The sequence below is a fragment of the Bidens hawaiensis genome, unplaced genomic scaffold (genome assembly GCF_021521415.1).
Source record: "Bidens hawaiensis isolate Kalapana, Puna unplaced genomic scaffold, B.hawaiensis_p1.1 tig00029913_1, whole genome shotgun sequence".
NCBI lineage: Eukaryota > Viridiplantae > Streptophyta > Magnoliopsida > Asterales > Asteraceae > Bidens > Bidens hawaiensis.
The window spans coordinates 22,551-44,837 of NW_027494973.1; the positions used below are offsets into that span (position 1 = coordinate 22,551).

The 22,287-nt window shown below is 35.1% G+C and overlaps 2 protein-coding genes across 2 annotated transcripts; one reads left to right on the forward strand and one right to left on the reverse strand.

The window, feature by feature from the left end:
* The first annotated feature begins 1,727 nt into the window (after window positions 1-1,727).
* Window positions 1,728-4,618, forward strand: LOC143579704 (magnesium dechelatase SGRL, chloroplastic-like). The gene is made up of 5 exons (XM_077062935.1): window positions 1,728-2,086; window positions 2,872-3,051; window positions 3,716-3,874; window positions 3,968-4,114; window positions 4,224-4,618. The coding sequence occupies exons 1-5, from the start codon at window positions 1,934-1,936 to the stop codon at window positions 4,341-4,343; spliced, it is 759 nt and encodes a 252-aa protein (XP_076919050.1). The 5' UTR covers window positions 1,728-1,933; the 3' UTR covers window positions 4,344-4,618.
* A 6,049-nt stretch (window positions 4,619-10,667) lies between these two features.
* LOC143579697 (uncharacterized) lies at window positions 10,668-12,557 on the reverse strand. The gene is made up of 3 exons (XM_077062930.1): window positions 12,554-12,557; window positions 11,922-12,475; window positions 10,668-11,843 (listed from the first exon to the last, which is right to left on the reverse strand). Exons 1-3 carry the CDS (start codon window positions 12,555-12,557, stop codon window positions 11,238-11,240), a joined length of 1,164 nt encoding a protein of 387 aa, XP_076919045.1. The 3' UTR covers window positions 10,668-11,237.
* Between the last annotated feature and the right edge of the window lie 9,730 nt (window positions 12,558-22,287).

Genomic DNA, 22,287 nt, shown 5'->3' on the forward strand with positions numbered 1-22,287 from the left:
TATCAGCCAATTGATGATCCAAGAATTAAAATTGAAGAGATGAGGGCATTGCTTGAAAGTTGAAACTAAAGACCTAGGCAGACCATATTAAGACTAAGGGGATAATGTATGATGTAATATATATGTTGAATTGATTTCTTTTGAGAACCACTTTGAGTTTTAAGAACTCGAAAGAACTCAACATAATAATTTTTTTTCCGATTTTTTTACACATGTGTAATACGTAAGTGTAAGTGATGTACAAAAAATTACGGTATTTTTTTACGCACCGATTCGACTTTTTATACATGTGTAACTAACGTTTAAACTTGTGTAATTATCAAAAATACTTATTCTCTCTCCTGCTTCATATTTTAATTAAATTTAATTTCAGCCACATATTTCATATCATTTAATTAAATGTGTAGTTCAAAATTGAGTTCTTAAAGTTCTTAAAACTAACCATGGTTCTCAAATTAACCCTCCCCTATATATGTTTACATGTGAAAGTAGGGCTGTGCAACGGTTCAGAACCGCGAGAACCGAACCTGAACCAAAATTGAGTGAAAGAGAGAACCGGAACCGGAACCTAATATAGTAAAACGGTTCGGTTATAGAACCGCTAAAGCCGGTTCTCGCTAATCAGTTCTAGCTAGAACCGGTTCGATCGTTTATTTATCAAATGAGTTATGCAAACTTTACAAATTGCAAAACAAGTTTATACAATTGTATGTCTTATTTTATGGTAAAACTAATTTAAATTACAACATGAACATTCTTTATAATTTTTATTAAAACGTAAGTGTTGAAGTTAAATAAATCATTGGCAACGATAGATTAATAGAAGACCATATCATTTTATATTAAATTACCTTGATAACTTAAATCAAAGTTGATCATGGTTGCTAGGTCTTGAACGTAAAGAAATAAGATTTTAATTAAAAAATGATTGAATGGATGCCGGTTAATAAGTTAATTTATAAATAATGGGGATTGGTAAATTTATATAAAACGTTTTGAATATTCCGGTTCTTCGGTTCCAAGTCTAAAACCGCCGGTTTTACCCGGAACCGAACCGGGAACCGTTTAATGCAAATTCTAAGAACCGAGAACCAAACCGGTACACACATTAGCGGTTCTGAGGCACCGGTTCGGTTCCGGTTCCTCGGTTCTGGCGGTTCCGAACCGTATTCTGCTCACCCCTATATGAAAGGGTTAATTACATATGTGACAAGAAGTCAAGGGGTGAAATGGGTCAGATGAGAAAGTTGGTGTCCAATATATAACCAAAATAAAATAAAGATTGTTTATGATTTGTTTTCTTATTAGGAGTATAATTAGCTTAGTAAACGAAAACAAGTTATTGCTTTAGTATAAATAGAGGATTAAGGTTTATCTATTATCTGTGATATTTGTTCAAAATAGTAGTTGAAACGTCACTAGTGACTGCTTACAAATTTACTCGATTCAATGTTTTCAACAGTGTTCGTAATTTAAAACTTCAAACGTTAATTAGTTAACAGTTAAACAAAATATTAATCAACCCATAAACTGTTTACCCAAATGAGCGAGCCCCTTTGGATTGGGGGATGATTACAAAGTGTAACATCGTCTAAATGCTTAATTCCGATACCACATATTATTAAAACATAAAAAGGTATGTGTGTCCACGTCATGATATTATCTATCAAATAGGAGAATGAGTGGTTACTCGAACACTAGCATGGATTCTCAGTAGACCCCACCATCTGCATACCAACCTCCATGGAATTCAATTCAGAAACCCAAAATCAGAGTCTTTTTTTCAAACACAATTTTCATCACCACATAATATTATTATTGATTGAAACTAGCTCTCAGATTACCTACCAACCAACCAAGTGAAGTGGTGATGAGTTTGTTGAACAACAAAAGATTAAACAAGCATTGTTAACAAAGCAATGTTTTTGGAAGAATGGCCATCACAAATATCTCGTTGACATCATCATCATCAACTTACAGACATCCCTCAACATCTCTCACTTGCAGTCTAAATCCTTCTTCAAGAAGGTCTTCAGTTTTTCTTCCTGACACCACTGGACCTTCTTATAATCCCCTCGTCTATCAGGTGAATTATTATTATTATTATTATAATGTGACATGATTTTAGATAAAGATGAATAATGTGGTAAATGTTGCCACTTTTGTGTTGGCTCAATTGGTTTTTTTTTCCATCTCGGGAGTTAGGGGTTGTTAATTAGTTTCTTAATGACTAAGTTAGCGTTATTAGGATTTAGCAAGAGAAATACCACATATGTGTAATTAAGGTTTTTGAGTTATTAGGTCCTAAAGTTTCGTTTTTAGCAGGATTGGCTTTGCTATTCAAAAGGGGGTTGCGGCGCAGCTTGTTGCCCGTTTGGCTGCCACTTTATTGTAATCATTTTATAGTAAATTATAAATATTAATATTTTATTACTTGATAATTAGAGAAGTACAAGTGCAATACAGGTAATCACGTAAGATGTTACTTTTTTGGAATAAAAAAACTATAACAATACTATACACAAATTATAGAGAATAAAATGCTCATTATATGGTGTATTTATTTATTTTTAATAAATATTAATGTATGAAAAAGTTACGACCATTTAAAAATCGTGAGCTAAGTTGGTTTAAGAATGGAGTTAAAAGGAATGTATGGGTAAAATTGAGAGGGCAAAAGTGTAAGTACTTTTTATGTAACTAAAAGTTGGGTTAAGATAAATTGTTCCATTAAACTATTAACCACATGATTAACATTAAAAAACATGTCTCTTTAAGTATATGGGTTCCAATTTTCGGGTTTTGTGTGTTTTCGTTTCTTGTTTATCAATTCGTTCTTAAATTTGGACCTAACTTTGCTGCAATCAATAGGCTGTGAAGCTTCTAGGGCCTCCTGCAACATTTGATGCATCAAAACTTGAAGTAATATTTAAAGGAGATGATGAAAAGGATCAGTATAAAAGAATTGTTCCAAGGACTTACAATCTTTCTCATTGTGACTTCACTGCTAACCTCACATTAACCATCTCAAATGTTATTGATCATGACCAGGTGACTGTTGCTTCCACACGCATATATGGCTGTAAACGAACTGAACAAGGCCTTGTTCATGCTTGTTCGTTAAGCTTTTATCCGACAAGTGAATGGTTCACACGAGCAACTAAACGAAAACAATTGTTGTTCGTGTTCGTTCATGAAGGATATGAACGTGAACGGGTTAACGAACACAAACAATGCTTTATTTGATTTGGCTAACCGAGAATGGTCAGTCACCATTTGGTCCGCCTACCTAGTTTGTGTTGGTATTTTTTTAAACATTCATATTCATCTATTAATATACATATAAATTAATCACATAATACTTGTATACATTTTTGTTTTATAGTTGATAACTTTGCTTAAATCTATATGATAAGATTAGAAAAGTCGTTAACAAATATTTAAAACGTTTAGTGGACAAACTTTAACGAACGCAAACGAATGTTCACGAACACAATTGAACAAATATAGCATTTGTTTGCGCTCGTTCATTTAGTTAATCGAACCTAATTCCTTGTTAATTCAATCATTCGTTTATTAAACTAACCAACATAACCGAAATTCAACTTCCCGCCGAACACGGTTCGTTTACAGCCCTACACACACACACACACACAATAATACTCTTATAAAGCTGTATACTGAACAATCATACGTATGTGGTTTGATTGAAAAGCTGAAAGGGTGGTATAATAAGGATGATGTAGTGGCTCAATGGGCTGAAGTGAAGGGTCACATGTGTCTTGATGTTCATTGTTATGTTAGTGGACCCAATTCATTGCTAGATATTGCTGCAGAGTTCAGATACTATATCTTCTCAAAGGAGCTGCCTTTGGTAAATTAGCTAATTCATTTCAATAATTATGCAAACATTAGTATGTTAGGTTACTGAAGAAAAACAATAAGATTTTGGCCAAAAATGGTGCAGGTGCTTGAAGCTGTCCTGTATGGAGATCGAATTCTGTTTAGTGAACGGAAAGAGTTGATGGATGCGTTTGTTCGGGTGTTTTTTCACTCTAGTTCAAGAAAGTATAACCGTGTAGAGTGTTGGGGTCCGCTTAAAGATGCTGCTAAGGTATGATACACAATCTTGAACTTATGTATGAAAACAAGTTTCTTTTGTATGCAATTTGATGTTGAAATGCAAGCAAATGGTTTTAATATTTGTGAAATGAAATGTTTAGGGACGGTTCGGTGATCAGATACAAGGTTTATTGGGTGAAAATAGAGAACGGTCTGCGCCTCCAAAGAGCTGGGGAATACTGAAATCTGTATTTCAAGTTCTTTGTACATTCCTTCTGTAATTAACCACACAAAGGTCCAGGGGCAATGATATAGTAAAGTCAACCTGTGGGAGTGTTGAAAGTCAACCGTTGACTTGCTGTGCTCGTTGAGGTTATGATTGAATTCATTTTGCTGTCTCATTGATTCTTTTTTGTACCATGTACTGCAACTCATGAATCAGAAACCATGAGATCAATATTCTTGATAACTGATAAAGATTTGCCTTTTGTTAATGAAAATTTCATTTCAAAAACAAAGAATGAACTTGGTTTTCAGAGAGCAGGATAAGGTTTGGTGAAAATTTGCTATAAGGTACATTTTGTCAGATGAAGCTTGTTTTATATTCAATGAAGCATGCTTAAAGTTTAATAAAGATAATACAAAGAGAAGATCAACAATGCACAAGCAATACCTTTGTACAATATACTTCCCCAAGCAATGAATAACACATATGCAATTGGTAGTAATACAATGCTTGCGGGTAATCAGGTTGGGTCTCACCAAATAGTCTAATACCATACTCGTGCCTGCGACATATATACATGTTTAATCAAATTTATACCAAGTCTCATACCCAAATAACCATCTTAGATGTTTCCCATCAGGTTTGGGTGATTAAGATTTAAGAGGCTTTGTTTTTGTCACTGTGCCACCATACCCGTGACTGTTAACAACTGTTTTGTGGAATATATGCGTAAAGGGGGTGAATACCTTGTTCCATGTATAAATCTGAAGGATTAATCTTGAGTTATTAGTAAAGTTAAGGGTTTATTTTGTTAAGTTATAATTTAGTTATTTGAATTGTAGTAGGTTTAGGAAATGTCTTGGCTTGGAGAAAAAGTTAAGTGATTGTCTTGGAGAGCAATTTAAGTAGGTCTATATATAGGGTCTAGATTATTAGTTTTAAGAGAGAGTTAAGAGAGAGTCAAGGAGTCTTATCTCCATATACGTTTGATAAGTTCGTGAAGTTCGTTTGATTATATGAAAAGAGTCGAGGGTTATCACCTCAATATCTCTCGTTCGTTTGTTTGATAAGTTCGTTTAATTCGATTGTTTGATCCGTCTGGGCCAACAATTGGTATCAGAGCTACGGCTCGGATTCACGTAAAGTTCGTGTTATTAAACTTTGAAGGATTTGATTGGTTGAGAGGTTTTGCCAATAAGTTTGTTCGTAACATGGTAGCAAAAATTGTTCGATCGGGGAAACAAGTTACACCATCAATTATATTACAGATTGAAGGGGTAGGTTTCTTTTTTATTTTTCGTTGACCAAAAATTAAAGGAGTGATAATATATTTTTTGAGATATCGAAATTCACAAAGTGTCAGAAAGTATTATTTTTGGTTTTAGCCGCCAAAGATACACCACAATTGTTCTTTTGCAATTGTTGTTGTGTGGATTAATTAACACCATTGTTTGTCTTATATGATGCACAAAGTCAAATCATAGCCACAACATTTTTTTAGTGTTTATCGTTCACGAGGAAGACCGAAAGCAATTTTATTGTTTTGTTTTATTATATCATCGAATCATGGTTGGTGATAAAGAAGTAGAGAGCTCGGGAACAATGAAAGAACCGGTAGGTGGTTTTGTGCTACAAGCACCAAAGTTAACGTCGACCAACTATGCATCATGGTCGGTTACGGTGAAAATTATTTTGGGTGCAAATGGTTTGCATGATGCGATTGATAAAGAAAAGGCTGTAGGAATTGAAGAAAGAAAGAAGTTTATGGCCTTGGGTGTTATCTTTCAAACCCTACCTGAAGATGTGATGCTTCAGATGGCCAAGTATTCAAACTGAAAGATGTTTGGGAAGCGTTAAGAGTTCATTATCTTGGAGCAGAAAGAACTCAGAAAGCTCGTGTTCAAATGCTAAGAACCGAGTTAGATGGATTGAAGATGGGGGAGACAGAAAGTATTGATGATTATGCGGCGAAGTTGGGTGGAGTACAATCAAAGTACAAGAGCTTGGGAGCGGTACTTGAAGAAGATGTTTTGGTAAGAAAGTTCTTGAATTCTATGCCAGATAAATGTTTACCTGTTGTTTCTTTGATGGAGCTACTCGCAGACATTGAAACAATGGCGTTTGAAGATGTGGTTGGACGTTTGAAGGCATATGAAGAAAGAAACAAGTTCAAGAATGTGAATGGAAGTTCATCCCAAAGTCAGCTCTTGTTCACCCAAAACGAAAAGAAAGTTGAAAACTACCGAGGACGTGGTAGAGGCCGTGAAAGATACAACGGACGAGGAAGAGGGAATCCAAGATGGAATAGTGAACGTAAGAATGACAAACGGGGTGAATACTGGAAAAAGAACCCTGAAGAATGGGAAGATAGAAGAAAGTATGTAACGTGCTACAACTGTGATAAGATTGGGCACTACTCGAACGAATGTAAAGAACCAAGCAAAGGGAATGATGAACTGAATTTGACAAAGAAAGAAGATGATGTTGATCCTTCTTTGTTCATGGCGGTTTGTTCAATAAAGAAGGTAAGTTTGAATGAAGAAAGGGTTATTCTAGGTGTGTTTTAAAGTGATGAAAAGAATGAAGGTACGTGGTACTTAGACAATTGTGCAAGTCATCATATGTCAGGAAAGAAAGAGTTTTTTACTACCTTGGATGAAGGAGTTTCGGGTCAAGTGAAGTTTGGTGATGGATCCGAGATCAAAATCAAAGGTAAAGGTAATGTGACTGTCGTAAGTAAGACTGGTGAAAAGAAAACGTTTTGTGATGTTTTCTATATCCCTAAGTTGAAGACCAATCTTCTTAGCTTGGGAAAGTTGGATGAAGAAGGATGTAAGATTGAAATAGCCAATGGTACATTGAGGCTATATGATCAGAAAGAGAAATTGTTGATGAAGGTTCAGAGAAATCTTAATAAGACGTACAACATCAAGCTTCAGGTATGTTGTCATTTTAATAACTTTGAAGTTGAAAAGAAAGAAAGTTATGATGTGAAACCGATTATGAAGGCTAAACAAAAGGCTAAACACATATTTGAGTTATTATGAAATAATAATATTAGTTATTATGAGATGGGCTTGTGTTGGGTTAAATAAATGTGGGTAATTGATGTGATAAAAGTAGTCTAATACTTATTAACTAAATAACGCTAATCTAGACACTAAGTAATAATCTAGACTCTCTAAAACTCGACTAAACTACTAACCGGCAAGTGAACCGATCGACTCTAGTAAAGTTAAGTAAGTCCAGATATCGAACCCACGAGACTCTTTAAATTACGTTCATTAACTAATTAGACTCGACAAACTGACACGGCTATTTATTTATATATTAAGGGGGTTTATTATAATACTATTAATTAAAATAATATTAAAATCTAATTAATAAAAGACAAGACCCTTGACCCTTCTCAAGAAGACACGACCCTTAATAAAAGACAAGACCCTTAACTTCTCAAGTAAAGTTAAGTAAGTCCAGATATCAAACCCACGAGACTCTTTAAATTACGTTCATTAACTAATTAGACTCGACAAACTGACACGGCTATTTATATATATATTAAGGGGGTTTATTATAATACTATCAATTAAACTAATATTAAAATCTAATTAATAAAAGACAAGTAAAAACGAAAAGAATATTTTTATGAGTTTAAATCAGATTACAATGAAAAACCACCTAGGCTAGAATCCCCAAAGTTTCAGTTATCAATTAATCAGAAAATGCTTGTTATGGAACCGGGATCATAAAATAATCACTTAAAAGAAAACACGAACAGGACCCTTGACCCTTCTCAAGAAGACACCTATGGATTTCTATTAAGCTCTTAAAAACACCAATTTTAATATTAGACTTCCTTACAGTTATCTAATTTATTATGATAGAGTACCTTTATAGTGAAATCCTACCTTACAGCGCGGAAATCAAAGGTAATTTGACAAACATAATTGACTCGTTAGACAATATTAGTTAATCAAACCTAGACGGACTCCTTACGAAGAACTAAATCTAGCAATCTCAATCAACAAAGATCTAGCAGTAACCTATCACCTTACAGCTTTCTAGGTTAGCAACACACTTTTATTCGTTTGACTAATAATATTATTCCTATGATCTTATTCGAATTCAATTATAAACTAGTCAAAAACACACAGTAGATGACCTAACAAACTCCTATCATATGAAACAATCACCAAGGATTTTGTGGAATAATAAAACTAGAACAACCAAAACCAAATACACATACGCATCAATCAAATAAACCAAACAATTTACTGAATCATAAAACATAACGAAAAGCAAATTCCAAATAAAATAAAACTTCAAACAATGGTTCATAACAAGCCTAGACAGTCTAATAAGTTTAGCCTAGCATCTTAAAATCAAAGAAACAAAAATAATTAAGTTCAACAACCAAGCTCATAATTAAAATAATAAATGCAAACCGAATGATGATAATGCTTGTTTGAGTAGGTGTTACACCCAAACGATCTTGGCTTGAACCAACAACTTTCTTTTCTTGCAAAAACGGCAGACTCCTTTCGAATTCTTTTTCTTTCCTCCGTAGGGTTCCTCTCACATCCAACTCCCATAAAAATTATCCTCCCTTTATGCCCTTAATTTTCATGTGTTTTACTTCTTTGTTTGTGGGCCCCCACGAGATCCATACTTGGCCCATCACAATTTATTGTTATATCCGTAGCCGAATTCAATGCGCGATGTTCATGAGTTTTTGACTTGTTTAGTTGGCCACTAAATAATTCAAAAAATCTCACGTACTTGTTAGCTAAAGCAAACAAACATAGTTTGTTAGTATTAAATATTTAAATGAAGCAATTGTGTTTCTTTTTGAAATTATTGTTAACATAATTTATATACTGTTATCTAATTACGAAATGGATGATAACAATATTAGTAATATATAAATTCCATTCGAATATGCACTCGTTGCTCAAAATCAGAGTGAACATATTCCATTTTAGTTCGTTGTCTCGCGAAACATTTATAATTCAAATTTGAGCTAATAGGAGCAAGATTATATAAAAACCAACTCAAAAGTGTAGGGAATATTTATATAACCTATATATAATTAAGACCACATCAAATATCCCACACTTAAACATCGTCCCTGAAAAAGTCTAATGCAATGGAATCAGAATCGGAAAATATAGTCTTAAAAACATATAGATTAATTTAAAATTTTAGAAGAACGCAAAAACGTAGATCATCGATATTTTTGTCCACTTAAATCCATGCTTTGATCTTTACCGGGACAAATAAGATCCAACAATTATATTACTCAGTGGTTTACACAATTAAGACCCACTTACTTTCAGCTTTTACCGGACTAGACCACCCCAACTTGACTTAAACCTCAAAATTAGCAGATTTAAAACTTTTGTTGCTCTTTTTTTTTATGAATAGTTAAGACGATCAAGGGTATTGTTTATCCATCTAAGTTTAAGCATCGAAGTCTACCAAGCAGCCATTAGATATGATTTAGGTATAATTAATTAATAGCTAGTGTTCCCCACAACATGACATACCCTCGTTATCAAGCAATACACCGGACCATCACCATAGGTGAGTATGCAAAATTTCATCTGTAGGGCTTACATATGGTGTGTCACTTGTGGTCCGTTTCTTAATGGTAATGAGACGCGAGCAAAGGGACCCCACATGGCTAACAGCGTGGATGATCAAGTCTGTAATGCATTTGTACTTTTGTGATCATGTTTAAAGACTTATGTGGCAGAAATCTACAGGTTTGCTCTTTTTAAGCTTTATTTTAAATATTCACAACCCCACTTAGGAATTGTGAATACCCAGATGAATAGACTGCATACAGACCCATAGTATCCGGACCCGGGGCATCCCATCAATACAAGATTTAAGGTTATAAAACCATACGCCAATGATGTGTAAAACACTAAAACTAGCAGTTTAAGATTTATATCACAGGCTACACGGCATACTCTAACGTTAAACCTACCCAAGCATCATATGATAACGTATTCAAAATTTTAAACTTTTCAAACTTTATAATATTTTCACTTTTCATACCAAGAATTGAGGCTTGAGTATGGCCCGACCTTTCATTACTTATTTTACACGGACAAAACACTTTACCCACAAGAGATTTCCGACCCATTTTATCAAATTGCCCTTTCATTTTCAAGGCTGAGCCTACCGACACATCCCAAGTTAAGTGCGTTTTCTTTTATTTATCTCATATTATTAGTAGTTTGAAAAACCAATTTCCGATAAATATCATCATCTCCTACTTTTAACGCAAAAACTATATTCAAGGGACATTTAAAGCAGTTAAAATTAAACTACGACTCAAATATCCTATCACAAAACTTAAATTTTGCATTGTCCTCAATGCAAGGATAAAGACGAATTAAAATAAAAATAAAATTAAAATAAAGTCGGACTACAAAAAAAACTAAAAATCTAAAAATTAAAAACAAAAGCAAAATAAAAAGTTAACAAGCTAGATAATGGAAAAGACTTAGCTGGTAATATGCGCAAGAAATATGATGCCAAAGTCTTATTCCATGGATGCCCTCCAACTACGAACGTGCTCAGAAAATGGTAACTCCTTCTCTCACACATTAACGTAAGCGTCAAAACAAAACAAACATATCTAAAAATGTATGTTATCAAACTGATAGATATTATGCAATAAAAGTGTTTTACCAACCCACAAATATATAAAACATGAATAATCAGGAGCAAATAAATAAATATAAAGTATACGGCTCCACTGCAATTCCATCCCCACACTTGTCTTTTTCATTAAATTCTTCATTGGGGATCGTCTCTCTAGCTCACTCAATCTTCAAACTAGCAAAACTTAAAAACACAAAAACAAAGATGAACTACAAAAACTATGTTAGTGACTCGATTAACTATACAAACTCGTGAAACCTCCCCACCCTTGAACTTAATCAGGAGGTTTATCCTTAATCTGGACCCTATCTAACCCGTTTAGTTCCACCCGGAATTTATCATACAGTAATATATCAATGATGGAACCACAAAATATTAAATTAGAATTAAAAATCAGTAACGGGTCAGACCAACTATATTTAAACTTACCCGGCAAGAGCCGAATGCGTTGTAAGTATCGAGAAGACTGGTCTTGTTTGACATGCAAAGGTTTTTTCATTCCCTTAGACCATCTTCTAAAGTATACGCAACTTCGGTTTTCAGGTAACTTATCATCCTCGACCTTCTCCCGTGGTTTTAATTCCCGATAAGCATTCAAAACACAGTCCACGGGCCGGCAATAGTGTTCTTCCTCTAACACCACACTCTCATCTACACTGTCCTCTACAAGTAGGGCCTCGAAAAATGCAACATCCTCATTAACGTCCAATGTGTCTCCCCCGTCATAATCCGACAATCCATCCAACTCCAGATTCAGGAATTCATCTTCCTCGGTAAGCTCATTATCAACCTTAACCATATCCTTAACACCAAACATTAACTCAAGTGAATCCCCCAAGTCCACGTCATCCTCTATCTCTTCTTTCTTCACTAACGACCTCTGATAAGCAGCCCACCCTTCTTTATTTATTTCATCACCAGAGTCACTGTAACAACCTGCAAAATCAACAACGCATACATGTGTGGCCTGAGGTGGGACTTCATCAGCTACTCGTGTCTCTGTATCTAGAATGTTCTCCTCTGAATCATCTATATACTCCATGATTGGCTCTTTCCCTTCTTCTAGAAACATCGGGAACAACTCGCCCAACCGATTCGTGTATCCCAAATAGTTGCCTTCCGCATCATACTTATAACCAGGTGTCGGTTGCTGCTCTATTTGCATGTTCTCATCTCCAGTTTCTCGAATAAATTCGGTATCTGACTCGTACACGCATTGGGAGATCTGCTCTGACCGTTCTTCCACCTTTGTTAGTATTCCGGAGATTTCTTTAACTTCATCCTGGAGACCTGCAAAAATAGACTGTTGATTTCTTAGTATAGCATCATGTTCAGCTAATGATTGTTGGTATTGGGCATCCTTCTCTAATAGTCGAGTCAACAATTCCTCTATCTTATTCAAATACGCCTCAGCACCCCTGTTGGGGTTGCTCTCGGAATGTTGACCATAATCTTTCCCTTGCTTGTATTGATACCCCCGATCCGGTTCTTTAAAAAAATATGGCGGGGACCCTGTGAAAGATAAGACGGTTGCTGCACATAGGGGTTAGTACGATTATATGGACATGCACGAGTCATATGAAAACTAACGCATCTGTAACAAATAAAGCTAGAACCCTTGTATGGACAATCACATGGTAAAAGAGGATCACCACACGTATCACAATTAAGGTTACTATAGTATGGACATTTAATGGTAAAGTGAGGTCCATCACAAATTTCACACATAATCACAAAAATCTAAACAAGCAAAAGACACGGAAAATTAGACACCTACGACTCAAAGCAAAAAATAAACACGTAAAAATCTAATTAACTAAAACCCTAAAAACATTAAAAGTAAAAACACAATAGCACGTATATAGCAAGTAAGTCCAATCAGAGTTAATAACACAAACGCCAAGAGTCCCCGACAACGGCGCCAAAAACTTGATGTGCTAAAAGTACGCTAATATTTATTAACTAAATTACGCTAATCTAGACACTAAGTAATAATCTAGACTCTCTAAAACTCGACTAAACTACTAATCGGCAAGTGAACCGATCGACTCTAGTAAAGTTAAGTAAGTCCAGATATCGAACCCACAAGACTCTTTAAATTACGTTCATTAACTAATTAGACTCGACAAACTGACACGACTATTTATTTATATTAAGGGGGTTTATTATAATACTATTAATTAAACTAATATTAAAATCTAATTAATAAAAGACAACTAAAAACGAAAAGAATATTTTTATGTGTTTAAATTAGATGACAATGAAAAACCACCTAGTCTAGAATCCCCAAAGTTTCAGTTATCAATTAATCAGAAAATGCTTGTTATGGAACCGGGATCATAAAATAATCACTTAAAAGAAAACACGAACAGGACTCCTGACCCTTCTCAAGAAGACACCTATGGATTTTTATTAAGCTCTTAAAAACACCAATTTTAATATTAGACTTCCTTACGGTTATCTAATTTATTATGATAGAGTACCTTTATAGTGAAATCCTACCTTACAGCGCGGAAATCAAAGGTAATTTGACGAACATAATTGACTCGCTAGACAATATTAGTTAATCAAACCTAGACGGACTTCTTACAAAGAACTAAATCTAGCAATCTCAATCAACAAAGATCTAGTAGTAACCTATCACCTTACAGCTTTCTAGGTTAGCAACACACTTTTATTCGTTTGACTAATAATATTATTCGAATTCAATCATAAACTAGTCAAAAACACATAGTAGATGACCTAACAAAATCCTATCATATGAAACAATCACCAAGAATTTTGTGGAATAATAAAACTAGAACAACCAAAACCAAGTACACATACGCATCAATCAAATAAACTAAACAGTTTACTGAATCATAAAACCATAACGAAAAGCAAATTCCAAATAAAATAAAACTTCAAACAATGGTTCATCACAAGCCTAGACAGTCTATAAGTTTAGCCTAGCATCTTAAAATCAAAGAAACAAAAATAATTAAGTTCAACAACCAAGCTCATAATTAAAATAATAAATGCAAACCGAATGATGATAATGCTTGTTTGAGTAGGTGTTACACCCAAACGATCTCGGCTTGAACCAACAACTTTCTTCTCTTGCAAAAACGCCAGACTCCTTCTTTCAAATTCTGTTTCTTTCCTCCGTAGGGTTCCTCTCACAGCCAACTCCCATAAAAATTATCCTCTTTTTATGCCCTTAATTTTCATGTGTTTTACTTCTTTTGTTTGTGGGCCCCCACGAGATCCATACTTGGCCCATCACAATTTATTGTTATATCCGTAGCCGACTTCAATGCGTGATGTTCATGAGTTTTTGACTTGTTTAGTTGACCACTAAATAATTCAAAAAATCTCACGTACTTGTTAGCTAAAGCAAACAAACATAGTTTGTTAGTATTAAATATTTAAATGAAGCAATTGTGTTTCTTTTTGAAATTATTGTTAACATAATTTATATACTGTTATCTAATTATGAAATGGATGATAACAATATTAGTAATATATAAAATCCATTCGAATATGCACTCGTTGCTCAAAATCAGAGTGAACACATTCCATTTTAGTTCGTTGTCTCACGAAACATTTATAATTCAAATTTGAGCTAATAGGAGCAAGATTATATAAAAACCAACTCAAAAGTGTAGGGAATATTTATATAACTTATATATAATTTAGAACCATTAGAAATGGACTTGGATTAATAAAGAAGGAAGAAAGACCATGTACGTAAGCCCATGACCCATCATAGATAAACAATAATTATTACCTAATCCATTCATTCCACGCATTCCATACACCATCCAAAACACACACTTGAGCTCTCTCTCTCTTTTTCTCTATTTCTCTAGCCGAAAAACAAGAAGAAACCAAGATATGTACGTATAAATATACCTCTTTTCGGCATCAAATAATCTCTAAAAACTGCAATTGCTATCTAATAACATAGCATAAAAGACTACTTATCATAATAAAACATAATTTCAGGTGAAACCAAGCCCCAAACAAAGAAACAAGCGAAAAGAAGAAGAAAACACAAGAAAACACAAGAAAACGAAGAAACACGCCCCCATGCCTCAAGAAACACGTCCCATGCTTCTAACATAATAAAAGATAAAATCTGGAAGAAAAAGCATGGGGCCGTGGACGAGGATACAGAAAAGACAAAAAGAATTGAGCACATGTCACTAAAAAAGCACGGGGCCGTGGACGAGGATTCAGAAAAGACAAAAAGAATTGAGCACATGTCACTAAAAAAGCACGGGGCCGTGCTTATCACGCACGGGGCCGTGGACGAGAATATAGAAAAGACAAAAAGAATTAAGCACATGTCACTAAAAAACACGGGGTCGTGCCTACCAACCACGGGGCCGTTGCCACCTCACACAAAAGACAAAACAAATCTGGCACATGTCATAAAGATAAACGGGGCCGTGATCATCATGTACGGGGCCGTGCCTCACCATCCAGATTGCCTATAAATAGTGGCTCATGTTGCATTAATCAAGTGTGCATTGAAAAGAATTCTCTCCGGTTTTCACTTATAAAAACACACACTAACACTCACTTTGAAGATCTAGTGAAGAGTTTGAAGGTTTGGAGGTTATCACCACTAATCATCATCATCAACCATCATTACCATCATTAAGAAGAAAGATTCATCTACATTTGTTTAGATTGTTCCAAGTTTAATCATGTATTTGTTATTATCAATCATCTTAATGTCATTAACTAAAGAAACTATATGTTAACGGAATGTGTAATTATAATCTACTTAAATCAACCAAGGGGAGGTTGTGTGATGAACTACAACCACTCGGAGTTGTTAGAATTGGTATTCGAGAAATTGAAGTCAATCCTAATCTTTCTACTTTACGAAACTACTTGTCAACTTAAATTGACATCATTGAGATGGTATGACATTAGGAAAGGGTGGACTTTAAAATGCGCATATCATCTCCTTAGTGCCAAATATGCTCACTTAAGGTTTAAGGAGCTATCTATTATATATTGCTACGGCAAGTTTATCACATGTCTACATATTACTTATCAATGTTAAAATGGAGTGGATTCTTGATCTTAGATGGTAACCTTCGCATAATTGAACAACTCGTTTAGAATTTCTTATCTTGGTCACCTATATATTATATATAAATATTTACATTTTATAAAAAGTTCAAAAATTAACCCCAAAATGACTAAAACCTCCGATTGAAGTAAAACAACGATTTATTATTAAAAACCTTTGTGTCCACGGATCGATACTTGGTTCTTACCAATACTATTCTACCTATACGATAGGTACATTTGCCTATTTTGTGTGTGTTTAGTCTTTGTAGAAATCACTTTTATAAATTTAAAACATGATCTTGTGCAAAAGCAATTCATTCCATCCATCATATTTTATACAAGCCGCGCACACGCACACCACCAAGCATCGATCCAAGGTAATGATAGTATGATATTGTATGGATCCAAACCCGCTAGATCTAGTCGCGAAACGACGAGCCGATACCCTCAACCGTTAACGTCACGAGATCCGGATGGAATCGAGTATAAGCAGATCGAATGACGAGCTTAGAGGTCACCCTAGCTCGGATCTGGAACGATCGGGACGAAAAACGGTGTAAAATACGCTTTTCCGGCCACCGCAAGTTTTTCTGGCACGACGGCGCCGGAAAGCCGGCGTATGAGGTTGAAGGAATGTCAGAGAACGTTCTGACATTCTCTGACCTAACCCTAGGAAGAATAACGAATTCGCTATGCCAATTCGCTAAGAAAGAATGACGAATTAACCCCATTCGTTATGCCATTCGTTATGAAGAGTTGACAAATGAGCTCTCACTCGTTAGGTTGGTTCGCTATGCAAATTCGTTAAGGAGAAAGTAGCGAATGAGCTACATTCCGTAGCCCATTCGTTACGGGGAAATGACGAATGGACCCTCATTCGTTAGAAGGTCCATTCGCTATGAAGGTTCATTCGTTATAATAGTCCATTCGTTAAGACATAACGAAGGAGCCTCCTTCGTTAACGAACTGGATAACGAATTAGACTTTGAAAGAATGACAGAAAGGTCCCTGGACTTAGAATAAAAAGGTTTAATTGCAAAGAAGCCCTAGAACTTTATGAGTTAGCAAATAAAATAATAAATTAAGAATTCTAATGAAAATTGTGTTAAGACAGTTAATGGAAATAAAATTTTTCCTGATTCCTAAACCTTTCCATGTTCTTGAGTCCCCCAAGTTTGGTCAAGATTTTGTTTTCTACAAGAAAAAGTATGTTGAATTCTTGGAGAAAGGCATGGCAAGGGAAGTGGTAGATGATGTGAAGAATGAAAATATAATAGAAATGAAACTTGTGAAGAATTGTTCATTCATATCACATGAATCTGAAAGTTCATTTGATTCTAAGAAGTGGGTCTCATCATATGTTAGTGGTGTAAAAGGAAAAAACTAATGCAAGCACCGTCATAAGGAAACAAGGAAGAAAACTGAATGGTAATGAAAAGTAGCTAATGAAGAACGGGTATGACCCAAGGCCAAGGGGTTTTCTATAGAAGCCAAAATATGAAACAACAAGAAATACCCTGAAAAGGGAAACCAGATTAGAAGATTCCACCAACGTTGTGCCTTATTGTGGAAAGCCTGATGAGAGTGGTTATGAAACTGATGAGTCTTGTGCTGTAGTGTATGAAGATCCACAAATGAAACTGACATATGGTACATGGACAGCGGATTAATTATGAAGAAAAGTATGAAGGACCTATTGCATTTGGCAGTGATAAGTATGGAGGAAAAATTTTTGGTAGAGGAATCTTGTTAAATGGAACCTATTGAGCATTGTTTTATACTGAAGCCTGAGTTTGTGATTCATTCTTATATGATTATGATGATGGCTCTTAGAAATGGGAACCTATATGAGCTGAGCATGAAAGATGCAATATCAAGAGGAGGAACATGTTTTGTTTCAAAAGCTTCTTAAAATGAATCAAGGTTGTGGCATAGGAAATTATGTCATGTTAATCTAAAGAACATGAAAAATCTTGTTAAAGGTGAGAATGTAATTGCTTTGAATGTAAGGGAGTTCAAACTAGAAGACCAATATTCCTCATGTCAAAAGGGTAAATAGTCAAAAGGGTAAACAACATAAATCATCACATAAATCAAAACTGATAAACTCAATAGATCAAGTGCTTTATATTTTTGGAAACACATTGATATTTTTGGTCCTATGAGTGTTCCAAGTATTGGAAACAAGAGGTTTTGTTTGGTTATAACCGGTGATTATTTCAAAGGTTGCATTACAAGAGTGGAAAATCATTTTGACAAAAGGGTTAAGGTACTCAGGACATTTGCAACCAGTTTAATGCAAAGATTTCAAGAATGGGGTAATGACCAATTTTGTCTTGCAAAGGGAATATTTCAACAGTTAAGTGGTAGAACTCCTGAACAAAATGGGGTTGCAGAAAGAAGAAACGAGGTTGCAAAAAGAAGAAACAGAACAGTAATAGAAAGCACGATCAAAATTTTGTTTAACAGAAAGCCTGATGTTACTTGTTGATCACCAAGGATTACTTGAACAAGTTCAGGCGATTGTTTCTTTGTTGAATATTCATCGCAAAACAAATTCAAATCAAAACATTGATGAACCTGATTTGAATGTTTCAAACTTAAACCCTGATCTGACTACAAGTTCAATCATCCAAACCTCTTCAGTTCAAAGAAATCATCCTCAGGGAATATCATTGGTGACTTGCATGAAAGGGTTACCAGAAGTGCATCTGAAACTACAAACTGTTGGTGTTAAGAGATATGACAAGATTATTCAGTTTCAGCTTTAAAGAAGCTTAAAAGGTTTTCAAATGAAAATTTGACCCAACCTGGTGGGAAATGATATGCATATTGGCTAGTTACACTAAAACATGTGGATATAAAATGTAGTTTCTTGTAAACCTTGTATATAAGTAGTTCGATATAAAATAATTTTTAATTAAAATGTTGAATGTGTGTATAATAAATAGTCAAAAAGCTTTAGTATCTTGTGTGTAATTAAGCAAATAGTTTAGTTGTAAATCTGTACGAGAATAAATAGGACAATTTATAGTGATCCTTATTAAGTTTGCAAGATAGAAAATGTGATTAACCAAACCAATACATTGTTGGCTTCCCTTATTGTGGCGCGGATATCATGTGTTAAGTTAAGACATCTTGTGGCGGAAATTTTGGTTTTCCTTATCGTATGGTCTTGCAATCGTATAAAACAAGTTTCAGTTTGTTTCTGCCCCGAAGTTAAAAAAGCAGAAAAAAGGAGTAAAAAGGGGCCTTCCAACCATTGTGAACTCACCTAAGTGACATTGATGTTGGTTTATGAATTGAGTTCTTCCAACCATTTATACAATTATATATTTATTTTAACAAACATATATTATGTCGTTACGTTTAAAGAACACATTTTTCCTCCGACAATATAGTGTAATTTCATTGAGATCCAACATAGGGAAAGATTCATGTAATTTTTAGTTTGTTTAATGTTGGGCCTAGATTAGATGGTTTGTACTTAGCTGGTATTATTATTGGTTTGCGTATGTAAACCGAGATCCTTGTGGATCTCGGTGGGCTTTGGGCTATAGTTGGGCTTGCATGGTTGGTACCCTATAGATAGAACATTTTTTATAGGGTTCTAGGTTGTTCATTCACTCATTTTGTTTTAGCCGTTCACCTCATCATAGTGAACGTGTTTTGTATTGTGCTTAAGCACCCGACGTATAATACTATGTGTGTTTTGAAACAATCTCGTGTGTTCTTCGTGTTTGTGTTCTTTTTTCTTGAATCGTCTACTGTTGGATTTCCGCACCAACAGTTAGATCCTTTGATATCATAATTGAAAGATCCGTCTTGGACCTTAAAATTGGTATCAGAGCCTTAGACCTATTCAGGCTCGTTATTATGATATCAAGGATTCAAGAATTCTGTTTCTTGGTGGCTGGACTATTATTTCCGGTGAACTGTTGATCGGAGGTGAAGAATCTGTTTCTTTGGTAAAAGATTGGTTTTTGGTTTGGAAACAAATCAATCCCAATTTTCTCGAAAGTTAGTTACGATTCAGATTTATTTTAGGTGCAAAAACTGTGTTCTCGGCTTGGATTTAAGAGTTCTCGGCTAAAACTAGTTCTCGGCTGCAACTAGTTCTCGGTTAAACAAGACCGGCAGTTCTCGGTCAACATAGTGTTCTCAGTCAAAGAATCTGTAGGTTCCCAACCGGATCTACACGAGATATCTCGTTCTACGTAGGTGCGGAATCCCTACGTAAGACGTTACGAGCGTAGAAGACGATACGATTAAACACACGTTACAATAAACACAAACACGTAATATTGCAACCGGAAAACACGTGATATCTATCACTAATACTGGACTCGTTACACGTAAACTGAATACACTGATTGAATCCTCTCTCTTATTCTCTCTCTTGAAACTGCCGTAACCTAGCTGATTATAAAGGCGACAACTTCGCCTGGCATGTTCAGGCGAAGTTGTCACTAACTTCGCTTGTCTAACAAGTTCGCCTATATCAGCGAACTTGTTAGCAACTTCGCTTACATACAAACTCAAATCCAAACGACTCGATTACAGACACTAGACACTGAACTACTGACATCATGTACCAACAGACTCCCCCTTGGCAGTAGCTTCATGTCTTTATCTTCAAGCACGTGTCTTGTAATCTTCAACAATCCTGTATCTTCATCTTTCCATACTCCCCCTGAGATGCAGAATCACTCCCTACCTTTTGATTTCAACTCACCACCCTTATTGATACTAGGTTGATTCTGAGGTTAAAATTGCCGAGGGTTTCAAGAATAAAAAGATTTGACCAATTTGCAATTAAGTTTTAAAAACAACCTTTAAAGTGTTAAATGATATGATCAAGACCAAGTAACCAGGTATAAAAGCATACAACTACATAAGCAGAAAAAAGTTTAAAAATAAAGTACACGGGATCAAATTTCAGTCTCGATAGGGACTACCATGTGTTAGAAAAGATCCGAATAGGAATCATACTAACTACGTGACTGTCACACAGATCCGTGTTCAGCTTTATTATGACATAAAGAAACAGGTTGCAAGCAGGTAAATGACTTAGAATGGTTTTCATCGTTTCTGTGATACGGGTTAGGTTCAATTAAGCTCAAAATTTAAATGGGCAACAACTCAGAGATTATGATGCCTCCTATCTATTCTCAAAGCGTATTTGGCTTTCCCCAAGTCACCCCGAGTTGACCTCGACCAGTAGTGTCTGATTAAATAGTAGGAACTCTTCGATCTTTGGACTCTGCTTCCCGTTCTCTATCTTGCATCTTGATTGAGAAGTCTTATCATTAGGAACTCAAGAATGTCTCAATAACTTATTTTTTTTTAATTATTTACACAAACTTCAGATAAACTACTGCAAGTCCCGAATCTGGATCACTGCGGTTTCTTGACACGATATCTTCACGGGAATCAGAACACTCACGGGCTCGTGTATGACTGGGTAATCGCTTTTCTGCCTATCATTCGGAAAGATATATATGGAGACATGCACAACTGTTAAGAAGTTTCCACGTAAAATCAAGTAGATTTAGTTAGTATCACTTCTACTTTTACGCACCATAAAAAGCTACCATGACATACAATGACTGTTCTAAAGTCTTTTAGGCCAAATAACTTCACTAGTTAAGCACACAGAATCAGTATATCTATCACTTTCCAAGGTTGGATCAATTTTCTGTTAAACATAGTAAAGGAACTTCTTACGAAGTAGTAGATTGAAAAATAATTTCATCTCCCGCAAAAAAATTTTTAACTTCAATCGCCCCGATCAAATTGATGTTTTCAGGTAAACGGCTATCCCGAAGATCCAATGGATCAGCTGGACCGACCACATACAAGTATGTGTCCTTCTAACTAAGTATGATCGACTAATTTTCAGCGAAAGAATAAAAACACATCATAAACCGCCCCGGTCACTTTCATTCATCTGGTTAATGGCTATCCTTATATTCAACAAGTAGAAATGAGGACCAAACATATCCGAAGATATGTCCTTCAAACTGAGGTAACCGACATAATTCTAAGCGATAGTGACGTTTTTTTTTTTAAACAAATTACAAAACATGGTTACTCGGGATTGATCATCCCATTCAGCTCAACAAGGTTTTGAAAACAATTTTTGTCAAACCCTTTAGTAAACAAGTCGGCAAATTTAATCAGAGAATCAACCCTTGAGTTATGCGTGAAGCTCTCTTCTTTGATAGTTGGCGTCTGAGTGTCCATCCTTTCTC